General features: G+C 39.8%; 1 protein-coding gene across 2 annotated transcripts; it reads left to right on the forward strand.

Moving 5' to 3' along the window:
* The first annotated feature begins 48 nt into the window (after positions 1-48).
* Positions 49-6,317, forward strand: rpl15.S (ribosomal protein L15 S homeolog). 2 transcript variants are annotated; one of them, XM_018269279.2, is made up of 4 exons: positions 49-164; positions 1,328-1,510; positions 2,646-2,782; positions 5,971-6,317. In XM_018269279.2, exons 2-4 carry the CDS (start codon positions 1,339-1,341, stop codon positions 6,274-6,276), a joined length of 615 nt encoding a protein of 204 aa, XP_018124768.1. In that variant the 5' UTR covers positions 49-164; positions 1,328-1,338; the 3' UTR covers positions 6,277-6,317. The 2 variants fall into 2 exon arrangements, with proteins under 2 accessions (XP_018124768.1, XP_018124769.1); XM_018269280.2 differs by having other exon boundaries at positions 154-445.
* The last annotated feature ends 15,807 nt before the right edge of the window (positions 6,318-22,124 follow it).

Genomic DNA, 22,124 nt, shown 5'->3' on the forward strand with positions numbered 1-22,124 from the left:
GGCCCGTTTAGCTAAAATCGCCGTAGTCCCACAAACGCGAACTAATTCTTTTAAACTACATATCCCAGCAAGCACTAAGCGAGTCGGCCGGAAGCAGTCATTCATTTCTGTAATAAGGCCTGCTGGGAAAGCTCGTCCTTTCTTTCCGGCTGCCGAGCCACCAGGTAATGGCGTAGCTAGTGCTATACAGGCCAATGGTTTCCGTAGAATCCGTTCTTAATCAGGCTGCTTCTTAGCCATCCGTCTTTTGTTTATATTTGCTTATCTTCCTTAACCTTTACGTGGCCAGTTTGCCTGCTTTGCCCGTAGTAAAAAGCTTTATTGACTCAAATAAACTGCTTAGAACAGCCGCTGTCTCTTCCTGAATCTCCGGAGTCCTTACCCATGTGTATAACGAAGGGAGGTTGTCGCTGCAGCACTAATCGTTACAGTGGGTTTGTGGCAGGTCCGTGTGTGGCTTCTGTCACGGTGTTAGAGTTTATGTCTTAGTGTTCGTGTTTCAGTTTAATATGGGAAAGTCCTATTTAGACTCTTCTTTATTGGATCCTGCGTGTCTTGAGTTTCTAATAATGGTATTGTACCCATCTACTGCAGCTCCCTATGTCTCTATGTTGGGACTTGTAGTTGAACGCTACTTTCTGTGTGACAGTCCCTTTAGTTATTGTTACTTTTCCCATAAGGTAACACTGTTCTCGTGAAAGGGGTGCTTCACCTTTAGGTTAACTTTTAGTATGATAAAGAGTGGCCTATTTTAAGCAACTTTTCAATTGGTCTTCATTTTTTAATTGTTTGCTTTCTTCTGACTATCCAGCTTCCAAATGAGGGTCACTGACCCCCATCTAAAAACAAATGCTCTTTGTTGCTATTTTTTATACTACTCCTCTTTCTATTCAGTCTTCTCCAATTCATATTCCAGTCTCTTATTCTAATCGGTGTGTGGTTGCTAGGGGAATCTGGACCCTAGCAAGCAGATTGCTGAAACTGCAAACTGGAGAGCCGCTGAATAAAAAGCTAAATAACTTGAAAACTAATAGTACAAAATGAAAACCCTGTGCAAATTGTCTCTGAATATCACTCTACATCTTACTAAAATGTAATTTCAAAGGTGAACCCCTTTTTAAGTGTGATCAGTGCAGTTTGTTAACCGTTTATTTTGCATGGCCCTTCCCCGAAAACCTGGAGATAAAATCAAGATGTTTTAACGTACAGAAATGAAATACTTTGCCAGTTTCAGCTTTCATCATGATTTCATCCTTGCTATATTAACTTGCAGCTTTAATGAGTCGTTTGTTTCTGCATAGACTGTAAACGTTTTATTGTTTCTTAGTATAAGCCAGCATGGGTGCCTACAAGTACATGCAAGAGCTATGGAGGAAGAAGCAGTCGGATGTCATGCGTTTCCTTCTGCGTGTCCGCTGCTGGCAGTACCGCCAGTTATCTTCCCTCCACCGAGCCCCACGGCCAACTCGCCCAGATAAAGCTCGTAGACTCGGCTACAAAGCCAAGCAGGGTAAGTACTACTTTTATTTATTCTTAGGGACCTATTTATCATGCTGTGTAAAAAAAAAAAAAATCACCAGGTATGAGTGTAAATAAATGTATCTAGATGCGGCTGTGTGAGAATATGGCTTTTTGTTTCCCCACCAGAACATTTGAAATTTTCCTATTTACTTTAATGGATTACATTAGCTCTGAGGTGTAAAATAAGTGTCAACTACGGGATTTGGACAGAGTATATTAAAACACAACTTGATAAATTCTGCCATTTATTTTACACTATAAATATTTCAGTGTGATAAATAGGCCCCTTAGTTTACTGAATTTGTTTTAAATGGAGTCCGTGGGGGGGGGGGGGGATAGCCTTCCCATAATTTGGAAGCAGAATGTCATTTTTTTTTTAAGATTGTATTAAAGTAACTGAATTGTAATGGCTTTTTAAGGCAAACTAAACCCTAAAAATGAATATGGCTAAAAAAGCCATATTTTATATACTGAACTTATTGCACCAACCTGAAGTTTCAAGCTTGTCAATAGCAGCAATGATCCAGAACTTCAAACTTGTCACGGGGTCACCATCTTGGAAAGTGTCTGCGACACTCACATGCTCAGTTGGCTCTGAACAGCTGTTGAGAAGCTAAACTTAGGGTTGTTGCAAATTATCAAGCAGAAAATGAGGTTTGTCTGTAATATAAGCTGATGCTACAGGGCTGATGATTAAATTCTGATGCTAGTTGCACTGTTTTCTGTGCTACCATGTAGTAATTATCTGTATTTATTACTAATCAGCCTTATATTGACATTTCTATTCTATGTACTGTATATTGAGTGAGTCCCTAAGCTCAGTAAGTGACAGCAGCACAGAGCATGTGCAATGAATCTTTGGAGACACAGATCTTACTGTTAAAAGGGCTGTGGTTGCCTTGGGCTGTTGCAGAACCCCAAACATAATGTACAACATTTCTAGCTACTTCTTTAGTTAGGCTTTTTTTTTAAAAAAAAAATGCAAAAACTCTAAAATCAACTGCTTCTTCCTATAACGGTGCTTTTCAGTACTGCTGTTATACCCTTGATTTGGCTGAGAATCTTGTTCCTCTGCAAAAAATTTTTTTAATAAATAATGGTAGGTTTTTTTCCCCCCTGAATAGGGTATGTTATCTACCGTATTCGAGTTCGCCGTGGTGGACGCAAACGCCCAGTCCCCAAAGGTGCAACCTACGGAAAACCTGTTAACCATGGTATAAATCAGCTCAAGTTCGCTCGCAGTTTGCAGTCTGTTGCTGAGGTAAGTTTGCACAGTTGTTAGGTGACCTATCATGAACTTTATTAGCACTTGTAGTTCTGGCTCCATGCTTTAAAGATTGTCATCTAATGGGACTTGTTAAAGGAACAGTTCAGTGTAAAAATAACTGGGTAAATAGGCTGCGCAAAATAATAAAATGTTTTTAATATAGCTGGTTAGCCAAAAATGTAATGTATAAAGGCTGGAGAGAGCAAATTACTAATATAATATTCAGAACACTACTTCCTGCTTTTCAGCTCTCTAATTCTGAGTTAGTCAGTGACTTTAAGGGGGGCCACACGGGACACTTCTGTTCAGTGAGTTTGCAATTGATTCTTAACATTCAGATCTGATTCAAAAGCAACAGTTATGACCCCTGTGGCCCCCCTCAAGTCACTGACTGGTAACTGCCTGGTAAATAGTCAGTGTAAACAAAGAGCTGAAAAGCAGGAAGTAGTGTTCTGGTTATTATGTTACACATCGTCACTCCAGCCTTTATACATTACATTTTTGGCTAACTATGAGAAACATTTTATATTTAGCACAGCCTATTTATTTACCTGTTTATTTTTACACTGAACAATTCCTTTAAAGTGTGAAAATTGCCATGGCGAACTTTCACCTTTGCTATAATCACATATATAGGGACTCTTCATATATATGCATCCTGAAATATTTACAGCTTTAGTATTGATGGAAAATTCATTTTCAACCTGCTATACTTGTAATCTGTAAAGATGCAGAAATTGGTTTAAAATCATTGACCTGTGGTAACAGTTAATATTACTTTGTGCTCTGGTTCATTGGTTTTTATCCCCCAATATGGATTATCCCAAATGTTTAAACCATTGTGAATAAAGGCTTTGAGGGCTGGTTTGCAATCAAAACTGTTGCCAAGTTTTTTTTTTTTTTGGGAGCTTCTGTATTAAGGAGCCTGTTAACACACTGATTGCACTGACTTATATTTTGATATTTGAGGGGGTGTAGCTTTTCTCCAGTCCAGTATAGGCTTTCCACACTCCCCTGCTGCTTGATGTATGATTATAGCCAGAACCAATACTGTCCCAAGTAACCCTGGTGATGTACTATTGAAGTAACTTAGTATTGGTTTTGTGCCTTATAACAATGTGTAATATTTTACAACAATGCAACATTGTCACCTGTTAAAGGGGAAAATATAACTTTCTGATAAGCTTGTTCAGCTAAGAGTGCGTTTATTGTCCATATACGTTTGTACAGTACACAGTGAAACAAAACAATGTTCCTCTAGGACCATGGGGCTATACACAACATAGATGTACCGCACAAATTAGGTTTGAGGTTTCTGAACTTTAAGGGTAGAACTACATCGGCGATTTAGGTCTGATCCGATGCCATGTGATGAAACGCTGGCATCAAGTTGGATGCACCAAAGAAGCTGCATGTGACAGTCGGATCGGATGCACACTGCGACTTCATCTGACATTTCTATTTCTTACCTAAAATATCTTTGACTTTTCACACACATCTGACTCCACAGACTGAAACAATGATGGTTGTCCAGACCATTTCCCAACGCCTCTTAAGGTGGCCATAGATGCAAAGATCCACTCGTTTGGTGATGTTGCCAAACGAGCGGATCTTTCCCTGATATGCCATTAACAGGCATGGCTATATCGTGGGTAATCTGATTGTTCGGCCGTATGGCCGAACGATCAGATTACGATGTGCCATGAGCTCCGGCGGGATCGGTCGGGTCAAAATCAAACCTGACCGATCGACCAAACGACCGATCTCCGCCGGGCGAAAGATGTCGGCACACGCCACACACGATCTGAAAATCGTACGAATCCTCGATTTGTACGATAGGATCTGTGTGTCTATGGCCACCTTTAGAAGTTGTTGGTGTTTATGCAAATTGTCTACAAGCTTATGTCACAAATGGGATATACTTCACCTTTTAGAGTATAAATGGCAGTTCTTGAATAAAAAAAAAGTGAAATTAAACTTATTTGCAGGTCTGCAGTGCTTGGGTTTCAGTCACTGACTGAATAAACTCTATACAATTCCCATTTTAAACACATTGTCTATAATATCACATTGTATTGTGTGGAAACTGCAACATCCAGCACTTTTGAGTGCTTTTCCTGTACTTGGCTTGAGAAAAGACTGAAGTGTCCCTAAGCATTGACTGCAAGAGGCTGGTTAGACTGCTGTGATTCTGATGTACTTGCATGTTGCTCTGGATGAAGGAATAGGGCACCAGTATGGCAAATCTAATCCTGGGGGAGTTTACATATGACTTCAGGTAGAAAGCTGTATTATGCAATAATTATGCTGGAGATGTTGCCACTCACACTTTCAAAAAGTTACATATATTGTGCATGCAGCACTGAACATGTCGGGCAGTGAAGCCTTGCTCTATACATGTATGTAATAAGTCATAACGTTTGCCCAGGTGCATTTACCCATGATTGATTGGACAGCTCCAGGTAGCATTTTCTGGTTGCCTGCTTATATCATTTATGGGTTAATGTTTTTGTGACATGGATTTGTTAGTGGAAAAACTGATCTGTTTAGTGTTTTAATACTTTCTAGATCCACCTCAATTGCAGGAGACATACATACCCCCTCTGTTCCGTAGAATATGCATGGCCAACAACTAGGGATGCACCGAATCCAGGATTAGTCGGGATTTGGCCAGGATTTAGCTTTTTTTTTTTTTTTTCCAGCAGGATTCAGCTGAATCCTTCAGCCCGGCTGAACCAAATCCTAATTTACATATATCACCAGACAAAATAAAAATATTTTCCTGTCCCTCCTCTAATTTGCATATGCAAATTGGGATTTGGTTCAGTATTCGGCCAAATCCAAAATAATGGATTCGGTGCATCCCTACCAATAACAAACAATCCATTTTTTCAGCCCACATGCTGGCTGGTTCAATGCTGCACAAACTGGTCCCTTACTTCAAAAAAAAAAAAAGCCTTTCTTGCAACAGTACACTTGCACTAGCCATTTTTCTTTGTAATAGAGCTAACATCTTGGCTAATTGCATAGTTTCATCTTGAACCTTGCCTTAATACTTTTCTAAGCAAATGTTTATAATAGTTCTGTGCAATGGGTGAGAATTTTCTGTTTCACAAACGTCAAGTCTGTTAATGTGTTATTTTTTTTTTTTACTTCACTGAATTTTTTTTTTTCTCTATTAGGAGCGTGCTGGTCGTCATTGTGGTGGCCTGAGAGTCCTTGCCTCTTACTGGGTTGGTGAAGACTCCACATACAAATTCTTTGAGGTTATACTTATTGATACTTTCCACAAGGCTATCAGACGTAACCCAGACACCCAATGGATCACAAAGTCGGTTCACAAGCACAGGGAGATGCGTGGGTTGACATCAGCTGGCAAGAAAAGCCGTGGTCTTGGCAAAGGCCACAAATTTCACATCACAATTGGTGGCTCACGTCGTGCTTGCTGGAAGAGACGCAACACTCTTCAGCTTCACCGTTACCGCTAATTGTACTTGTAAATTTGCTAATAAAGTAAACATTTTGGTGAGCCATTTTTGTGTAATTCTTTGTCAATGTGTAGCAACACAATTCTCTTTCCTAGAGACATTTATTACCTCTAACTTCTGCTTGAGTCACTTTTGGCTGGCCACTGAAACGCAAACTAAAATTATTGTACTTAACTGAAATAAGAAATTGGGCACAAGCTTAAAATTTATCTTCAGCACTAGTGTGGGCTAGTTCTTAGCTTATCTTTGAGATTTTGTTGTAGAGGCAACTATATAAATGACACATTATATAGGGCATTTTTTCAGCATATCTAGGACAGTGTTTTAATAGGACTAAGCAGAAGGCAAATGGAATGTCTTCAAAATGCTACTTCATATACATCTGTATTTTTAAAGAAGTAAAAGCATGGCAAGGCTAAAAGGTTAGCATAGGGGTTGGTTAAAGGAGAAGGAAAGCTACGGAGGCATTTTATTGCCAATAGATTAGCTGCAATAGTGCAAGCTAGAATGCTATATTTATTCTGTAGAATGTTTTACCATACCTGAGTAAAAAGCTCTATAAACTCTGTTTGTTTAGGATAGGAGCTACAGTATTAACATGGTGTGACATCACTTCCTGCCTGAGTCTCTCCCTGCTCTGGGCTCAGATTACAGTAGAGAAGGGAGGAGGGGGGTGGGGAAGAGGAGCAAACTGAGCATGCTCTTGCCCAGGGCAATGAGGTTTAAGCTGAAAGCAGGAAGTTTGATACAGAAGCCCATGTGTACACAATAGAATAAAAGAAATGCAGTGTTTCTTTTGACAGGGGACTCGGAGCAGCACTACTTTGGGGGTTTACTGGTATATTTAGATGGACCTTTCTGATAAGGCTTACTTAGTTTTAACCTTTCCTTCTCCTTTAAGGAACAATATTCTGAAGTTAGTTGGATCAGTGGAAGCTTATTAGGTACACGTAGGCCAATGAAACTTGTGAAAACTTATAGCTGCAAACAGTAAAATTAAAATATACAAGAGTAAGGTGACCAGATTTTCAGAAAAATCCGGAGATGGTAGAGTCAAGACACCCCCCCCCACACACACTAACCACTCCCCATTTTACAAATACACCCTTGGTGAATATATTAATGAAAATAGAGGCAATTCCTTGTACTCAACCAAATCAGCGGGATGGCACAAAGGCAATTTCATGTATAATATCCTGAGAATGGTAAAGATTTAATGGCACTTCAAAGAGTAGGAAGGGGACTTCACCGGACAAATTGAGTCATCACGTGGAAACCATCATGATAAAATCGTACATACTTTATTGAAAATCCTTCTAAAATCACAAGCGGGCAGGGGATGTGCTTGACGCGTTTCGTGACCTCTGAGTCACTTCATCAGAAGCATTTAAAGATTTAATGGCATAAGTGTTTGTTTTTCAAACAGCCAAATTGCTGCAATATCAGGGAAATGGGAATAAATAAACCACACAACGAGTAAAAGCTGGAGTAACTATACTTACCAGCATTCTGTCTGTAATTATAGTTCGTGGGTGTGGAGACAGCCGGGTATCTGGCAATCTGTGAGCCACCAGGATTTCTCAGTGAGTGAGGAGCAATAGTGAAAACCCTATCAGATTTTCCTTTCCTGGGTTGTAGCATGGCAGTGGGCACCAATGGGTTCATCCCCCGTCATGTGATTTAAATTAGCAAGCACTCAAATTTGGCTCCCCACCCCCCAAACATTCATCTCATTGACTGAAAGTAGAGAGCTCTCCCCACTAGGGTTGGGAAGCCTAGTGCCTACTGCCATGCTACAGTACAAGTAAGGAAAATCTTGGTGCGTATGATAGGATTTTCACTATTTCTCTTCCTTCGCATGGCAGTGGGCACCAATGGGATGTACAAGTGCTACACTGGGAGGGTATAACGGTGAAAGCTAACTGACATATATGCTACTGAACCCCCCAACTAGAGTAACTGTGATACTGTGGATATCTGTGATGGCAGTGACCTAAGGACTAATACAACAATATTCCCCTACTAAAATAGAAACCACTGCATAGTTGCAGAATTCATTAATAGAAACTTTTTCTATTGAGACATTAAACACAGAAAAGTGACATGGCAATACAGTTGCACCAGAAAGATACAATATAGCAGTGGTCCCCCAACCAGTAGCTCGTGAGCAACATGTTGCTCTCCAACCCCTTGGCCTCAAAGCAGGTGCTTATTTTTGAATTCCAGGCTTGGAGGCAAGTTTTGGTTGTATAAAAACCAAGTGAACTACCAAATAGAGCCTCAATGTAGATTGACAATCCACATAGGGACTACCACATGGCCAGTCACAGTACTTGGCACCCCAAGAACATTTTTCATGCTTGTGTTGCTCCCCATCTCCTTTTTCTTCTGAAGGTTGTTTGTGGGTTCAAAAGGTTGGGGATCCCTGCAATATAGCATCACAACCACCTTGTAGCATAATCATCACTCTGACTTATATTTGTTGCACTTTCGGGCTCTGACAATATACTGTATTTATATGCTTACAGTTTTTGATAGGTGAGACCCTGGTTAAATCTGCTGTTGAGAGAGATTATTAATTCAACATTCTTACAAATTCAATGCAGAAACAATTCTACTTGTATTCACTAGTATGGCCGGACCACCAATTTGCTACTTCAAGCTCATACACCTGCAGCACCTCCTGAAAGGTTCAGAAGAATCCAATAGTCATTTGCATACTGGAGGCAATTAGTATGCATCAGCCTCTATTTGCATTAGGAGCCTTTCCCTTTAGGGACAACAAAGATTAAATAGCTTGTCTGCTCTGTCAAACTGTGAACCTAGCACATGTTAGGTTACCAAACTTTCTCTGGAGGAGTAAGAATCAACATGATGATCCGGCAACAGGTGCTCTGATGTTCTTCTCACCCAACCTCCTCCCAGTCTCAATACCAGGGGAGACATGAACAAAAGCACTGACTCCTATACCAAAGTCTTTGCGACTGCGATGCTAGGCACACATGACCATAGTCCTCCTTGGACCCTCACAGGCCTCATACAGGTAATAGTACCCAGACCTGGAGCTTCAGCAGGTAGAGCCCAGAGACCCTACTGGCACTTTGGGTGAGCTTGAGTGACAGGAAATGAGATAATGCTTGGGGGTGGGTAGCCAAATTTGATGCTTGCTAATTTAGGTCACGTGACAGGGATGAACCCATTGGTGCCCACTGCCATGCGAATGAACAGGAAAGTTCTTCCTTCACCAAAAGGATGCTCAAGTTCAAGTCGAACTTGAAAATAAAGGTCCAGGGCCCTGTTGTATTCGCACAGCACAAAATGAGTATTGCTCCGTTTGCTAAACCCCTTTACTTTTATTTTCCTGGACTGTTTGGCATGACACCTGTGCAAAAAGTGTGTGTTCTTAGCCTATCTTTATGCCTGTTTGACATCTTCAGTGGGGCACTATTACAGGCAGCTAATAAAGGATAAATTGGAATACAATTGATCTCAGCTGCTGAAAGTACACGGAAGAGATATATGTGCAGGCAAATAGTGGCAGCTACTCAGGGCCCCATTACAGAAGGATTATTACTTTATCCAAAACCATTACCAGCATAAATGAAGGACATAGGGTTGGGACCTACTATTAAAGGTGATCTGTGATATGTTTCAGGTACAAGCGGAAATATTTTTGAGAATACATTTGTTTTTGAGTGGTAAAATCATATTAATTTAAGTTAAAACAAAGTGCTTAAGGAGTAATTTTCTATCGGCTGTAAAACTCCATATTAAAAACCTTTATTTACATGGTAAATCATGAGAGTTAATATGTGCATATGCACACCCCCGGATCATCATGGGCACACCCCCGGATCATCACTGGCCTGCCCCCCTGACATCAAAGAGGTCCGCCACTGACTTCATGGGGCCCACCCCCTGCCCAGCATAATATACAACATTGCTGCTCCATTTTTTTGGTTAAAAGGACAGAAATAATTCCAAATTCCATTATATGTTAGTCATCAAAGTAAACTTCACTTATACCATATAAATAATGTTTGTTTTTTTTTTTTAGTCCTTGAAGTCACAATCACAATAAGCAGGTAGTTGCCATTTGTGGACACTGTTATTAAGACAACCTTTTGCATCATGTCAAAATCTTCTTTATTTGCCAGAATGGGGCAACTAATGCCCATGCATCATTAGATGGGCGTCCGCAGAAAATTTTCCGGGGGGGGGGGCAAGGAAGAAAACATATTACACAAATTACTTGTACCCATATTTTGGTTTCCACAGAAACCATACAACAGCTATTTCTATAAATATATATATAAATATATATAAACTTACACATGTATAGTATTGCCATTCTATAAGTGTCACAAACGCCTTCTTTGCCAGGACAGCACTTGGTATTCTCTATTTCTTAGCACAATTACTAGCCAGCGGTTTGTAGAATGTTATTACCTCAAGAGCTATAGTTAAGAGTTGTATACATATAGTGAAGCCTCCAGGGTCAGACTGGGGGGCCCGGTGCCCACTGGGACTGCTGTCCAGGGCCCCCTGCCCCCTACTGTGACGCGCCAGATCAGTTTGAATTCTTCATGGAGCCGCTCGGTGTGCATGCGCAGCAGTGTCCCCCGGCGCCAGTCCGACACTGGAAGCCTCCATTTTATGTACCCTCATTGTAAGTTTTTCCATATGTTATACCATTTTTTGTGGTACCACCAATATATAATACATTTCCCTGACATTACACAATTTTTTCTGGTCCCCTGAAAAAATGTAAAATGCGGGTTCTACTGTACATAAAGTAGAGTAACAACAGCAGGAAGAGGTAGTACACAACAAAATGTCACTAGTATATAATCTATATTTATACATTCTATTTCAATTTAGGGTAAAAACTCTGCTTTGTTTCCAGAGTGGCAGAAGGGTTAAATGATGAGTCATCCAAAAAGAAATGAGGTGAATACAGGAGCAGGAGAGGGGGGTGAGGTGCAAAAATATATATTATAAGATATATTTCTATCTATACAGATATATAGAGTGAGGCAGGGGGTTATTAGAGACAGAGAGGTGAGTCTGGGGGAGAAGGGACTGGGTAAAGGAGGACAGTGAGCAGCGTGAGGCCATGGATAGGTGGGGGATATCATACAATGGAGCATCAGGGCAAGGAACTGCAGGGGTTAATGTGAGAATGGTTATAGGCAAAACCCACAGCCAAACTGTACCTATAAGATTCAATAATGAATGTAGTTACACAGCTATACACAGGTTCATTTATAGTCTCTATATCACACACAGCTTGGCAGACCTTCTTAAAGGGGAAGTAAAGTCTAAAGTAGAATAAGGCTAGAAATGCTGTATTTTGTATACTAAACATAAACATGACCTTACTGCACCACAAGCCTAATCAAACAAATAATTTATGCTTTCAAAGTTGGCCACAGGGGGGTCACCATTTTGTAACTTTGTTAAACATCTTTGCAAGACCAAGACTGTGCACATGCTCAGTGTGGTCTGGGCTGCTTAGGGATCGTCATAAATTATCAAAACAGCACAAGTCAAATAATCAGAATATGCAGACTGCTCTGGGTCCTGTGTAATCTAATGTGGATTTTAAAGTATTACAGGGAAAATACTATACAGGGAAAAAAAAAACTGCTTGAGTTCTGCACGGCTGGGAAGTAAGGCGGGGGCTCTCCCTGCTGTTCATAAGTATGATTGTTTCCTTGCTCAGCAGTTAGGGACCATCTGACAATTCCTATCCACAGCAGTAAATGAAGGGAGAATTACACTGCATACAGTCAGGTTTCTTATAAAAACGGTACACATTTTTTAATCAAAGTATATTGGAGATAGGTTTCTTTTTCATTAAAGAAAGTAAAAATGGGATTTTATTTTTGTTGCCTTTACATGCCCTTTCATTAGAAGGAGATTCTCTAATGCTGGCCATAGATGTTGAGATTTTTAAAAGATCCGATCCTCATCGTGAGACCACAATTTTCTCGGAACAATCGTACGATCCTACGAATTGACCATCAACTAAAAAGACCAGAAAGAAAACAAAGGGGAACTGCCTGCTTGGCCCTGCAAACATAGATAGATTGCACTGGGACCGACAAAGATTTTTTGACCTGGTCAATCAATTTCCTGACAGATGTCGGCCGAAAAATCGTAAGATGTAAGATCGTTCAAATCCCACTAACCGCATGATAATTTCGAAGGATTGGTCGGACTTCCCTAAAATTGGTCGTTCGGCAAGAAGAATTGTGGCGTTGAATAGCAGGAATCGTCTCACAGAGGGAAGGAGAGGAGCTAAATCGGAATTACTGCTCTCAGCAGTAGAATAATCATTGGGATGGTCCCAATTTGAAGGGGTGCTGACCTGACAAGATTTAAGTTTTTTATAAGCTTATTGCAGGTTCTTAATGGTAGTATTAAGAAATGTGTTCATATAAGAGAGAACAAAACAATATATATACTTATGTCAAGAGAATATCCTTTATTATAAAGTACAATTCCGGACTTTTAAACGAGTTTATAACAGGTATGAATGGTTTAATTAAAAACGAAAGAATTTTAATTTGAAAATAATTTTTATTATACAACTTTTTATGCAACAAGTCCCGTTTAAAGGGATCCTGTCATCGGAAAACATTTTTTTTTTCAAAACACATCAGTTAATAGTGCTACTCCGGCAGACTTCTTCACTGAAATCCATTTTCAAAAGAGCAAACAGATTTTTTTATATTCAATTTTGAAATCTGACATGGATTTCAGTGCAGAATTCTGCTGGAGCAGCACTATTAACTGATTCATTTTGAAAATTTATTTTTTTCCCATGACAGTATCCCTTTAAGCTTTAGTTTTCCTTTAACCTTATGCAGGTAAATGTTACAGTACTCTGAGAGTTGTTCAGCAACATTTGTGTGTAGCAAAATTAAAAAAAATTTGTTTCTTTTAAAACAATATTGTCCCACTTGATATTATGCAAATGCTAACTTTGTATTGCCCTACAGATCTTACTTTATTTAAAACGTATGCTGCTTCATTTATCGCAGTCATCATTTCCCCCCCACACAGTGTCACATTGGCCGCCAAATAACTTCAGCGCATGCGCCACATTTTCCTTCTCACTGTCTTGGATCATCTGTGAATACACAAATCCTTGCTTGGATTATTCTGCACAGAATCCCAGTCTTGGTCTTGTCTTAGGCCGGTGAATTATGGGAAATTTACATTGCTTAAAATGGTTGTTCACTTTCCAAACACTTTTTTCAGTTCAGTTGTTTTCAGATTGTTCCCCAGAAATAAAGACTTTTTTCAATTACTTTACATTATTTATTTTTTACCGTTTTTCCAAAATCTAAGTTTAAAGTTGAATGTCCCTGTCTTTGGTGTTTGAGTCATGCAGCTCAGTAATTTAAAACTTTTGCAACATTTATATTTCTCAGCAGCATCTCTGGAGTATTAGCAACTATTGTATCAATTCTAACAGCTGTCTGTAATGAAACCCAGGGATTCTGCTCAGCAGAGACAAAGATAAGAAATGTATTAACTAAATGTATCAATTTAGAGCAGTTTACAGGGTCTGCGACCCCCCCTCCCAGAGCTGCTTTAGAAGGTGAAAAAAGATACTTTAAACTTCAATATTAGAAAAACTATGACACATAGAAAATAGAAAGTCATTGGAAAAGGTTGTTATTTCTGGCGATCTATGGAAAACAACTAGTTGTTTGAAGGTGAACAACCCCTTTAAGTAATGGATATTTTTACATGGATGACTGTGGTACAGTGATATTGTGCAGGGCTAAGAAGAATCAGCAGTGCTGCAGACTTCAGTGCAAGTAGATCATTTATTGTGGTTGCCTTGTCCTTTAGGGCTCTTACTCACTGGCGTTCTGACCTGCGCTCCCCTGCGTTCCGTTTTTTGGTGTTCAGCCGCAGGGAAGCACAGGAATAGACGCATGTCATTATTTCAAATGGGGCTGTACTCACTCAGGCGCGTGTAGGCGCCGAACGCAGGAAAAATGCAGCATGTTGCGTCTCAACCTGCGTTCGGCGCCTACACGCGCCTGAGTGAGTACAGCCCCATTTGAAATAATGACATGCGTCTATTCCTGCACTCCCCTGCGGCTTAACGCCAAAAAACGGAACGCAGGGGAGCGCAGGTCAGAACGCCGGTGAGTAAGAGCCCTTAAAGTTAATTTCTGAACAGGTGATGAAATGTCATTATCGTTAGATATTTTGTCTGTGTGCATATTATATAGACTACATCTTATCTTGCTCCATGTCTGCTCCTGAATTAGAATTAATATATATTGGGGGCTAATGAAAGTAGGTACATGGTCCAGTATCTTATAGCAGCTAATCATCATGATTGTCATCTGTGTGAAAGTGAACATCTGATAGGGCCACTTTTTTGGGGGTTTTGGTAAAGGGAAATAATCCGTTTTTACACTGAAAGATTTGGAATTATTTGATGGGTCAGATTTGCAGCCAGGCATCACCAATGACTAATAGAGAGTAGCCTTGATAGGGCAGTTGATATAGGTGTAGATACAATGGCAAAGTAATAATATATTAAATTCTATTGTAAAACACCTGAACTGGGAACTGGCACTTACTGTATATGGCAGTGTCACCCAACCTACAGCACTTAAAGGACAAGGAAAGGCAAAAAAATAAAATCCCATTTTTACTTTCTTTAATGAAAAAGAAACCTATCTCTAATATACTTTATGCAGTGACTGTATGCAGTGAAATTCTCCCTTCATTTACTGCTGTGGATAGGAATTGTCAGATGGTCCCTAACTGCTGAGCAGGGAAACAATTATTCTTATGAACAGCAGGGGGAGTCCCCGCCTTACTTACCAGCCATGCAGAATTCAAGCAGCTTTGTTTATGATGATCCCTAAGCAGCCCAGACCACACTGAGCATGTGCACTTAGTCTTAGTCTTGCAAAAATGTTTAACAAAGTTACAAGATGACAGCCCCCTGTGGCCAACTTTAAAAGCATAAGTCATTTGATTTGATTAGGCTTTGTGGTGCAGTAAGTTCATGTTTATGTTTAGTATACAAAATACAGCATTTCTAGCCTTATTCTATTTTAGACTTTCCTTGTCGTTTAATAGCCAACATAGCTAGATTATTACTTCCAACAGTGACAATACAAGCAGCTTGTGGCACAGAAAAAGTTTTTGTGAATCAGATTACAGCATAATCCCATGTTGAAGAATGGGTTGACAGATCAGTAACACATAAGAATATAAAACATCAAGCTGGTATAGAAATACCGGTATGTAAACTATATCACTGGCACACGTTGGCTCCCCCTTGTGGACATCTTATTGCAATGTAAAACCTGTAACATGTCTGATTGTAACCTTAAGGCAATGTAACCTGTTTATTGAGGAGGAATATAGTAGGAACTGAGTAAGAATTTGTTCTAAGGCCATAACTGTGATGTCCTTAAGATCAGGAGCGATCCTGGACCCTCCACTGCCTGAGGCAGCAGCAGTTGCTGCCGCCTCCCCTCCCCCGTGTTCTTACTTTTTTGGTCAATTCTTTGGGTCAATGAGGGCGGCAGAGAGGGCCAGTACGCTAGCGCAGAGAGCCTAACTGGGCTCTCCGTGCTCTCTGCGCTAGAAGAGCCAAATTTCTGGTTTGAAAACTTGAAATTCGGCTCTTAAAGTACTAGGAGTGGCATTTTTGCTGCCCCTGGTACCTAGTGGGGTGCTGCCGCCTGAGACGACAGCCTCAACTCGCCTCATTGGCGAAGCACCCCTGCTTAAGATGTTTCTGGATGTGTTCTGGGACATTGTATTTTTTAGCAAGGCAATGACCCCTATGACAATTAAAGGCCATAATAAAGGCCAGTATGATCTGGTGGTTCTCCAGCCTGTGTTTCATCTTCCAGCTCTGACTTGTGCAACTTTGTTCACCATGTTAACCAGACCTGTGCAATTCCAGTATCTAGCTATCCCACCCTTAGTTATATTTTAGTGTAATTCTTCAGCGGTATCTTCTATAGCAAGATGATTATTTGTCAATTAATTATATATGAAAGGCCTTTTTATATCCCTTAATATTCCCTTAATATTCTCATATTATTCCAATATTAACTTTTTATAGACCATATTACATTTCTAGCCCCATTCGGAGCTCTAGTAGATAACTCACAGGGAACCAAATAATGTTAGCAGGGGCAGCAAAAAGCAGCTCCTAATAACTTCATGAGCCAAAATTTTTAAGTTCTCATTTCTGCATTTTATTATGACTGTTTTGCATAACAATGTAATGATGCAAATCTGCAACCTCTGCCAGTGATGATGTTTGAACTGTTCTGCTTTAGGAAACTGGAAAAACTGAAAGGGGTAAACCTATAACCATATTCTTTGGTGAATGAAATAGCACATAACATCTCACAAAGGCATATAACACAAGGTTGTCCAACCATTTGATCAGACTCTGGGACACTTAAGCTCCCCATAGACGCGACGATTCTTCTTGCTGAACGACTGATTTTAGGGAAGTCCGACCAATCCTTCGAAATTATCGTGCGGTTAGTGGAATTCCAACCATCGTACATCTTACGATTTTTCGGCCGACATCTGTCAGAAAATTGATTGGCCTGGTCAAAAAATCTTTGTCGGTCCCAGTGCAATCTATCTATGTTTGCAGGGCCAAGCAGGCAGCTCCCCTTTGTTTTCTTGGCAAATTGGTCTTTTTAGTTGATGTTCAATTCGTATATTTAAATTGTGGTCTCACGATGAGGATCGGCTCTTTTAAAAATCTCAACATCTACAGTATGGCCAGTTTTAGGTACATTAGCAGAGCTAATTCATCAATATTCAAGTTTCTCCTGGTTAAATAAGTGCATTTCACTGAAGCATGTACAATCCAATGCTCCAATTTTTATGCTAATTGGATTCCCAAAAAAGTAAAGGGTTAAAACTGACCTAAGTGTGCTTAGGCAAAATTTAAACATTAACTTTTCTATTTGATTTAACTTGGAAATCCACCATACCAACTGTAACAAGAAAGTAAGGGTGGAAATTGCACTGATGAACTCATACTTTAATTTGCTTTATAAAACATTAACATGCTCCTCTGATCCATATACTAACAATTTAAATATTTAAAGGAATAGTTCAGTATGAAAATAAAAACTGGATAAATAGATAGGCTGTGCAAAATAAAAAATGTTTCTAATATAGTTAGTTAGCCAAAAATGTAATATATAAAGGCTGGAGTGAACAGATGTCTAATAAAACAGCCAGAATCCAACTTCCTGCTTTTCAGCTCTATAACTCTGAGCTAGTCAGCGACTTGAAGGGGGGCACATGGTACATTTCTGTTCAGTGAGTTTGCAATTGATCCTCAGCATTCAGCTCAGATTCAAAAGCAACAGATACTGTATGACCCATGTGCCCCCCCCCTCAAGTCTCTGATTGGTTACTGCCTGGTAGCCAGGGTAACCAGTCAGTGTAAACCAAGAGAGCTGAAAAGCAGGAAGTAGTGCTCTGACTGACTTGTTATACATCAAATCACTCCAGGCTTTATACATTACATTTTTGGCTAACTAACTATATTAGAAATATTTTTTTATATTGCACAGCCTATTTATTTACCCCGTTTTTATTTTTACACTGAACAATTCCTTTAAGACATCAATAAACACGACAGAAAAACACATTTTATACAATTTAATTAGAAATAAAGTCAATATTCACAACACCAATGTAATAACCTCTCATTATCAATAGATCATATATATAATACACAAAAGCCATGAATATCTTGTAAATTATATCCTTATAAACTGTGAGTACTGATGTCATCAGTTAAAATCGGTGAGTAGTGATAAAATTTCTGTCACATGACTCACTGAGTCTTGTGTATTATAATTAATAAAGTACCCCCTGTTGCAAAATATGAGGATATTATAAGTTACCTCGGAGTTCCATGACCTGTATAAAAACGCTCGGCCTTCTGCCTCGTGTTTTTATATGGTCATGAAACTCATCGGTAATTTGTAATATCTTTATAATTTACAAGAGGGGTACTTTATTCACTATATATACAAATTGAAGCAGAAACATTTACAACAGTATGTAATATTTTCCAGGTATTAATTAATAACGAAAAGACTATTAATGAATCAAATGTTACAGTTAACCCAAAAAAAACCCCTCTGAATTACATAATTTCTCACGATGTTTGCCTCCTGATGTTCAACATGCATTTGAAGGTCTGTTGGCCTCTTCACTCTTTCAATGGAGATATTGTGCAAAACCATACACGAAACTACAATGTAGCAGACCTTCTCAGGAGAATATAATAGTGACCTCCCAGTGATGTGTAAACAGCGGAATTGATTTTTTAGAACACTGAATGCCCTTTCCACCACAGACCTTGTAGAATGGACTTGATTATAGTTCTTTTTTTGGCATTGGTAGGACGCCACACTGGAGTCATGAGCCACGTTTTTAAAGGATAACCACTACCTCCTGTAAAGAACACAAACAAATTAATTTTGCACAAATAGCAATTGCAGGTAAAAAAAAACATTTGGGTAAATTAAGTTATTAGTTGCATACTGCAATGCTATCAATTGAGTCATGGTACAATGATTTATAAATAAACAACTCTTTATTTTTAGCACATGGAAACTCAGAAACCAGTCTAATTAGCATTTAAAGGAGAATTCAATCATTTAAGAAATAAACCCATACCCCCCACCCCACGTAGACCACCCTCCCTCCTCCCCCCAGTCTAACTGCCCCCGGGGAAATGCCCCATACTTTATACTTACCCCTCTGTGCAGTTTCTGGCATCACACAGCCATCTTCCGGGATTTAGTCTTCTTCCGGCGCTTCAGCAATTTTCGTGAGTTTTGGCACATGGGCAGCTGTCGCAAACCGGCAAATTGCTCCAACTGCGCATGCGCCGACATGCCGATCTCCCACTCAACTTGCGGAAGACCCGGAAAATGGCTGCGTGGAACTCGGATGCCAGAAACTGTGCCGAGGGGGAAGTATGAAGTATGGGGCATTTCCCTGGGGTGGCAGTTAAGCTGGGGGAGGAGGGAGGGGGGTCTACATGGGGTGGGGGGGGCTACGGGTTTATTTCTTAAAGGGTTGAATTCTCCTTTAAAAATCAGCTCTATAGCATCAGCTTTTATTAAGGCCCATCCTCACTAACCGCTTGAAAATTTTCAAAAACCCTCATCTTAGCCCAGTACCCAATGAACATGCGCATTGTCACTGACATTTCTAGAAAACTCCAAACTGGGGTAACAATTTGAAGACCTGAAACATTGCTGCTTTACAGATAAAGAACCTACTGGATTGTGCAGTTAATCCAGTATATAAAATATGTCATTTTTCACGCATATTGATTTATGATTATTTTTACCTAATAACCAGGAATCTTTCTGTTCAAAACGATTACACAAAGAAGATCAGGACAATATATAAGGGTCATGTGAGGAGCCAGGAAACAATATCGACAAACTGTAAGTTATACTTTACTGTAATTATAGGAGCAGACAAGCTGTACATTGATACTGTGTGCGGAAAATATGCTCAGCAGATGGACACAGTGCAATATGTGTGCAATCTATAATACCCACAACATTGGGAAAACCAGCAATTTCAAGCCTTTTAATATAAGGCTCCTCTCATTGATATTTCTATTAATGTGAGCAATGTAACATTAATGATATACAACATTTTAGAAAACTGTCAGGCTTATGAATTATTCAGAGACAGTAACAACTGCCACCATGAATTTGTTCTACACACCTCATTTTCCAAATTTGTCACCCGCCACTTCTGTGTTCACCGACACTTTTGTGAATTCCCCTCATAGTATTATGATTTGCAATGAGGACCAGTATCTTATCACTTAATAAACCTTCAAATAGCTCTATTACCACTGATGTCAGACTAACCAGCCTATAGTTTTGAAGCTGAGAATGGTAACCCCCCTTCTTGAATTGCGGCACCACATTAGCGATTGCTAGTAAAGAGGTTTGGCAATCACAGAGCTAAGCTCGCTAAGTACCCTGGGATGAAAACAATCTGGCCCCGGACCTTTGTTTATCTTAACATGTTTTAGTCTCTTTTGAATTTTTTTCTTATGTGTGAACCATGCAATTAGTTGTATTACAAGGACTGGGATTAACTGGTTCCTCATTTGTGTAGACAGATGAAAAATATGAGTACAGACATGGGTGTCCGCAGAAAATTTTCCAGGGTGGGGCAAGGAGGCATCTGTGGGCGGGCCTGTGAGATAGGTAGGTGTGTCACTGCCATCATGGGGTGGAGCTATGCTACGGCGATCAGCCGATCGCCGGGTCAATCAAGGGAATCCTTCACAGTTTCCCTAATTTGAAAAACCATCCAGGAAGTTTTGACCCGGGCAACCCTTCAAAATACAGATGGCACAGGGGCAAGTACATGTATAAATACCCCCAGAACTCACAAACAGATGGCACAGGGGCAAGTACATACATAAATACCGCCAGAACTCACAAACAGATGGCACAGGGGCAAGTACATACATAAATACCCCCAGAACTCACAAACAGATGGCACAGGGGCAAGTACATGTATAAATACCCCCAGAACTCACAAACAGATGGCACAGGGGCAAGTACATGTATAAATACCCCCAGAACTCACAAACAGATGGCACAGGGGCACGTACATGTATAAATACCCCCAGAACTCACAAACAGATGGCACAGGGGCAAGTACATGTATAAATACCCCCAGAACTCACAAACAGATGGTAACGGTACCGGGTTTGTTACCGGTACCGGGCTGATATCACTCATTTTAGGTGGGCACAACCTTTTCCCCTAGACCCACCTTCCCTGTGGAAATCAACACCCTTTTTATACAACAAGTTCACAATGCTTGCCTGACTAGAAAACTTAAAAATGAATGGATGTTGTAAAATAAGCAATAAAATTTAAGTTGTTAATTAATCGGACTACTCCGGAACGGTGTTACTGTTGCTATATTTTTGGATTCTTCAATTTCCCTAATTATTTTAACTTGATCTTGTGCACCCTTTGATATTTGATTCATTTGGAGTTGTTTTTCACAATTTATAATATCCCTCTGAAGTGGGAGAGAGTGGGAGTTACAGCACATTCTTTAAAGGGAAAATAAAGCAAAAAACTAAGTGCCCTAATGGCCTCAGGGTTTCCGTTAAAAAAGAAAACGACTATATTTCCTGTATACACTTGTTTAAAAATTCCACACTTTTTTTTTTTTATAAATAATGTGATCCCTTGCTTGCAATTTTTTTCCCTTCACTAGCTCTAATTACTGACCACACAAATCTTTCGACATAGCTATTTTTTTTTTTAAATAAAGGCTGTATGGATTTTTAAATATATACTAGATATAGGTTTCTTTTTTTTATTGGAGACCCTAGGACCATGACTGCCCCTGGCCACCAAGGAGTGCTATATTAGAAGCAGATATATTCACAAAACTGTTATTCCTATAGGGCAAATAAACCCATAGTATAAGTACCTCTAACTGGCATAATGCATTGACTATAAATTAACTAGGGATGCACCGAATCCACTATTTTGGATTCGGCCGAACCCCCGAATCCTTTGCGAAAAGATTCGGCCAAATACCAAACCGAATCCAACCCCTAATTTGCATATGCAAATTAGGGGTGGGAAGGGGAAAACATTTTTTACTTCCTTGTTTTGTGACAAAAAGTCACGCAATTTCCATCCCAGATCCTAATTTGCAAATGCAAATTAGGATTTGGATTCGGTTCAGCCAGGCTGAAGGATTCGGCCAAATCCGAATCCTGCTGAAAAAGG

This window comes from Xenopus laevis, chromosome 6S, assembly GCF_017654675.1.
Source record: "Xenopus laevis strain J_2021 chromosome 6S, Xenopus_laevis_v10.1, whole genome shotgun sequence".
Lineage (NCBI taxonomy): Eukaryota > Metazoa > Chordata > Amphibia > Anura > Pipidae > Xenopus > Xenopus laevis.

Bases quoted from the DNA above. Each gene is read 5' to 3' on its own strand.
- rpl15.S (XM_018269279.2), top strand. From the start codon at position 1,339: ATGGGTGCCTACAAGTACATGCAAGAGCTATGGAGGAAGAAGCAGTCG. The intron at 1,511-2,645 runs GTAAGTACTACT...CCCCCTGAATAG, and splicing joins CGGCTACAAAGCCAAGCAGG to GGTATGTTATCTACCGTATT. The intron at 2,783-5,970 runs GTAAGTTTGCAC...TTTCTCTATTAG, and splicing joins GTTTGCAGTCTGTTGCTGAG to GAGCGTGCTGGTCGTCATTG.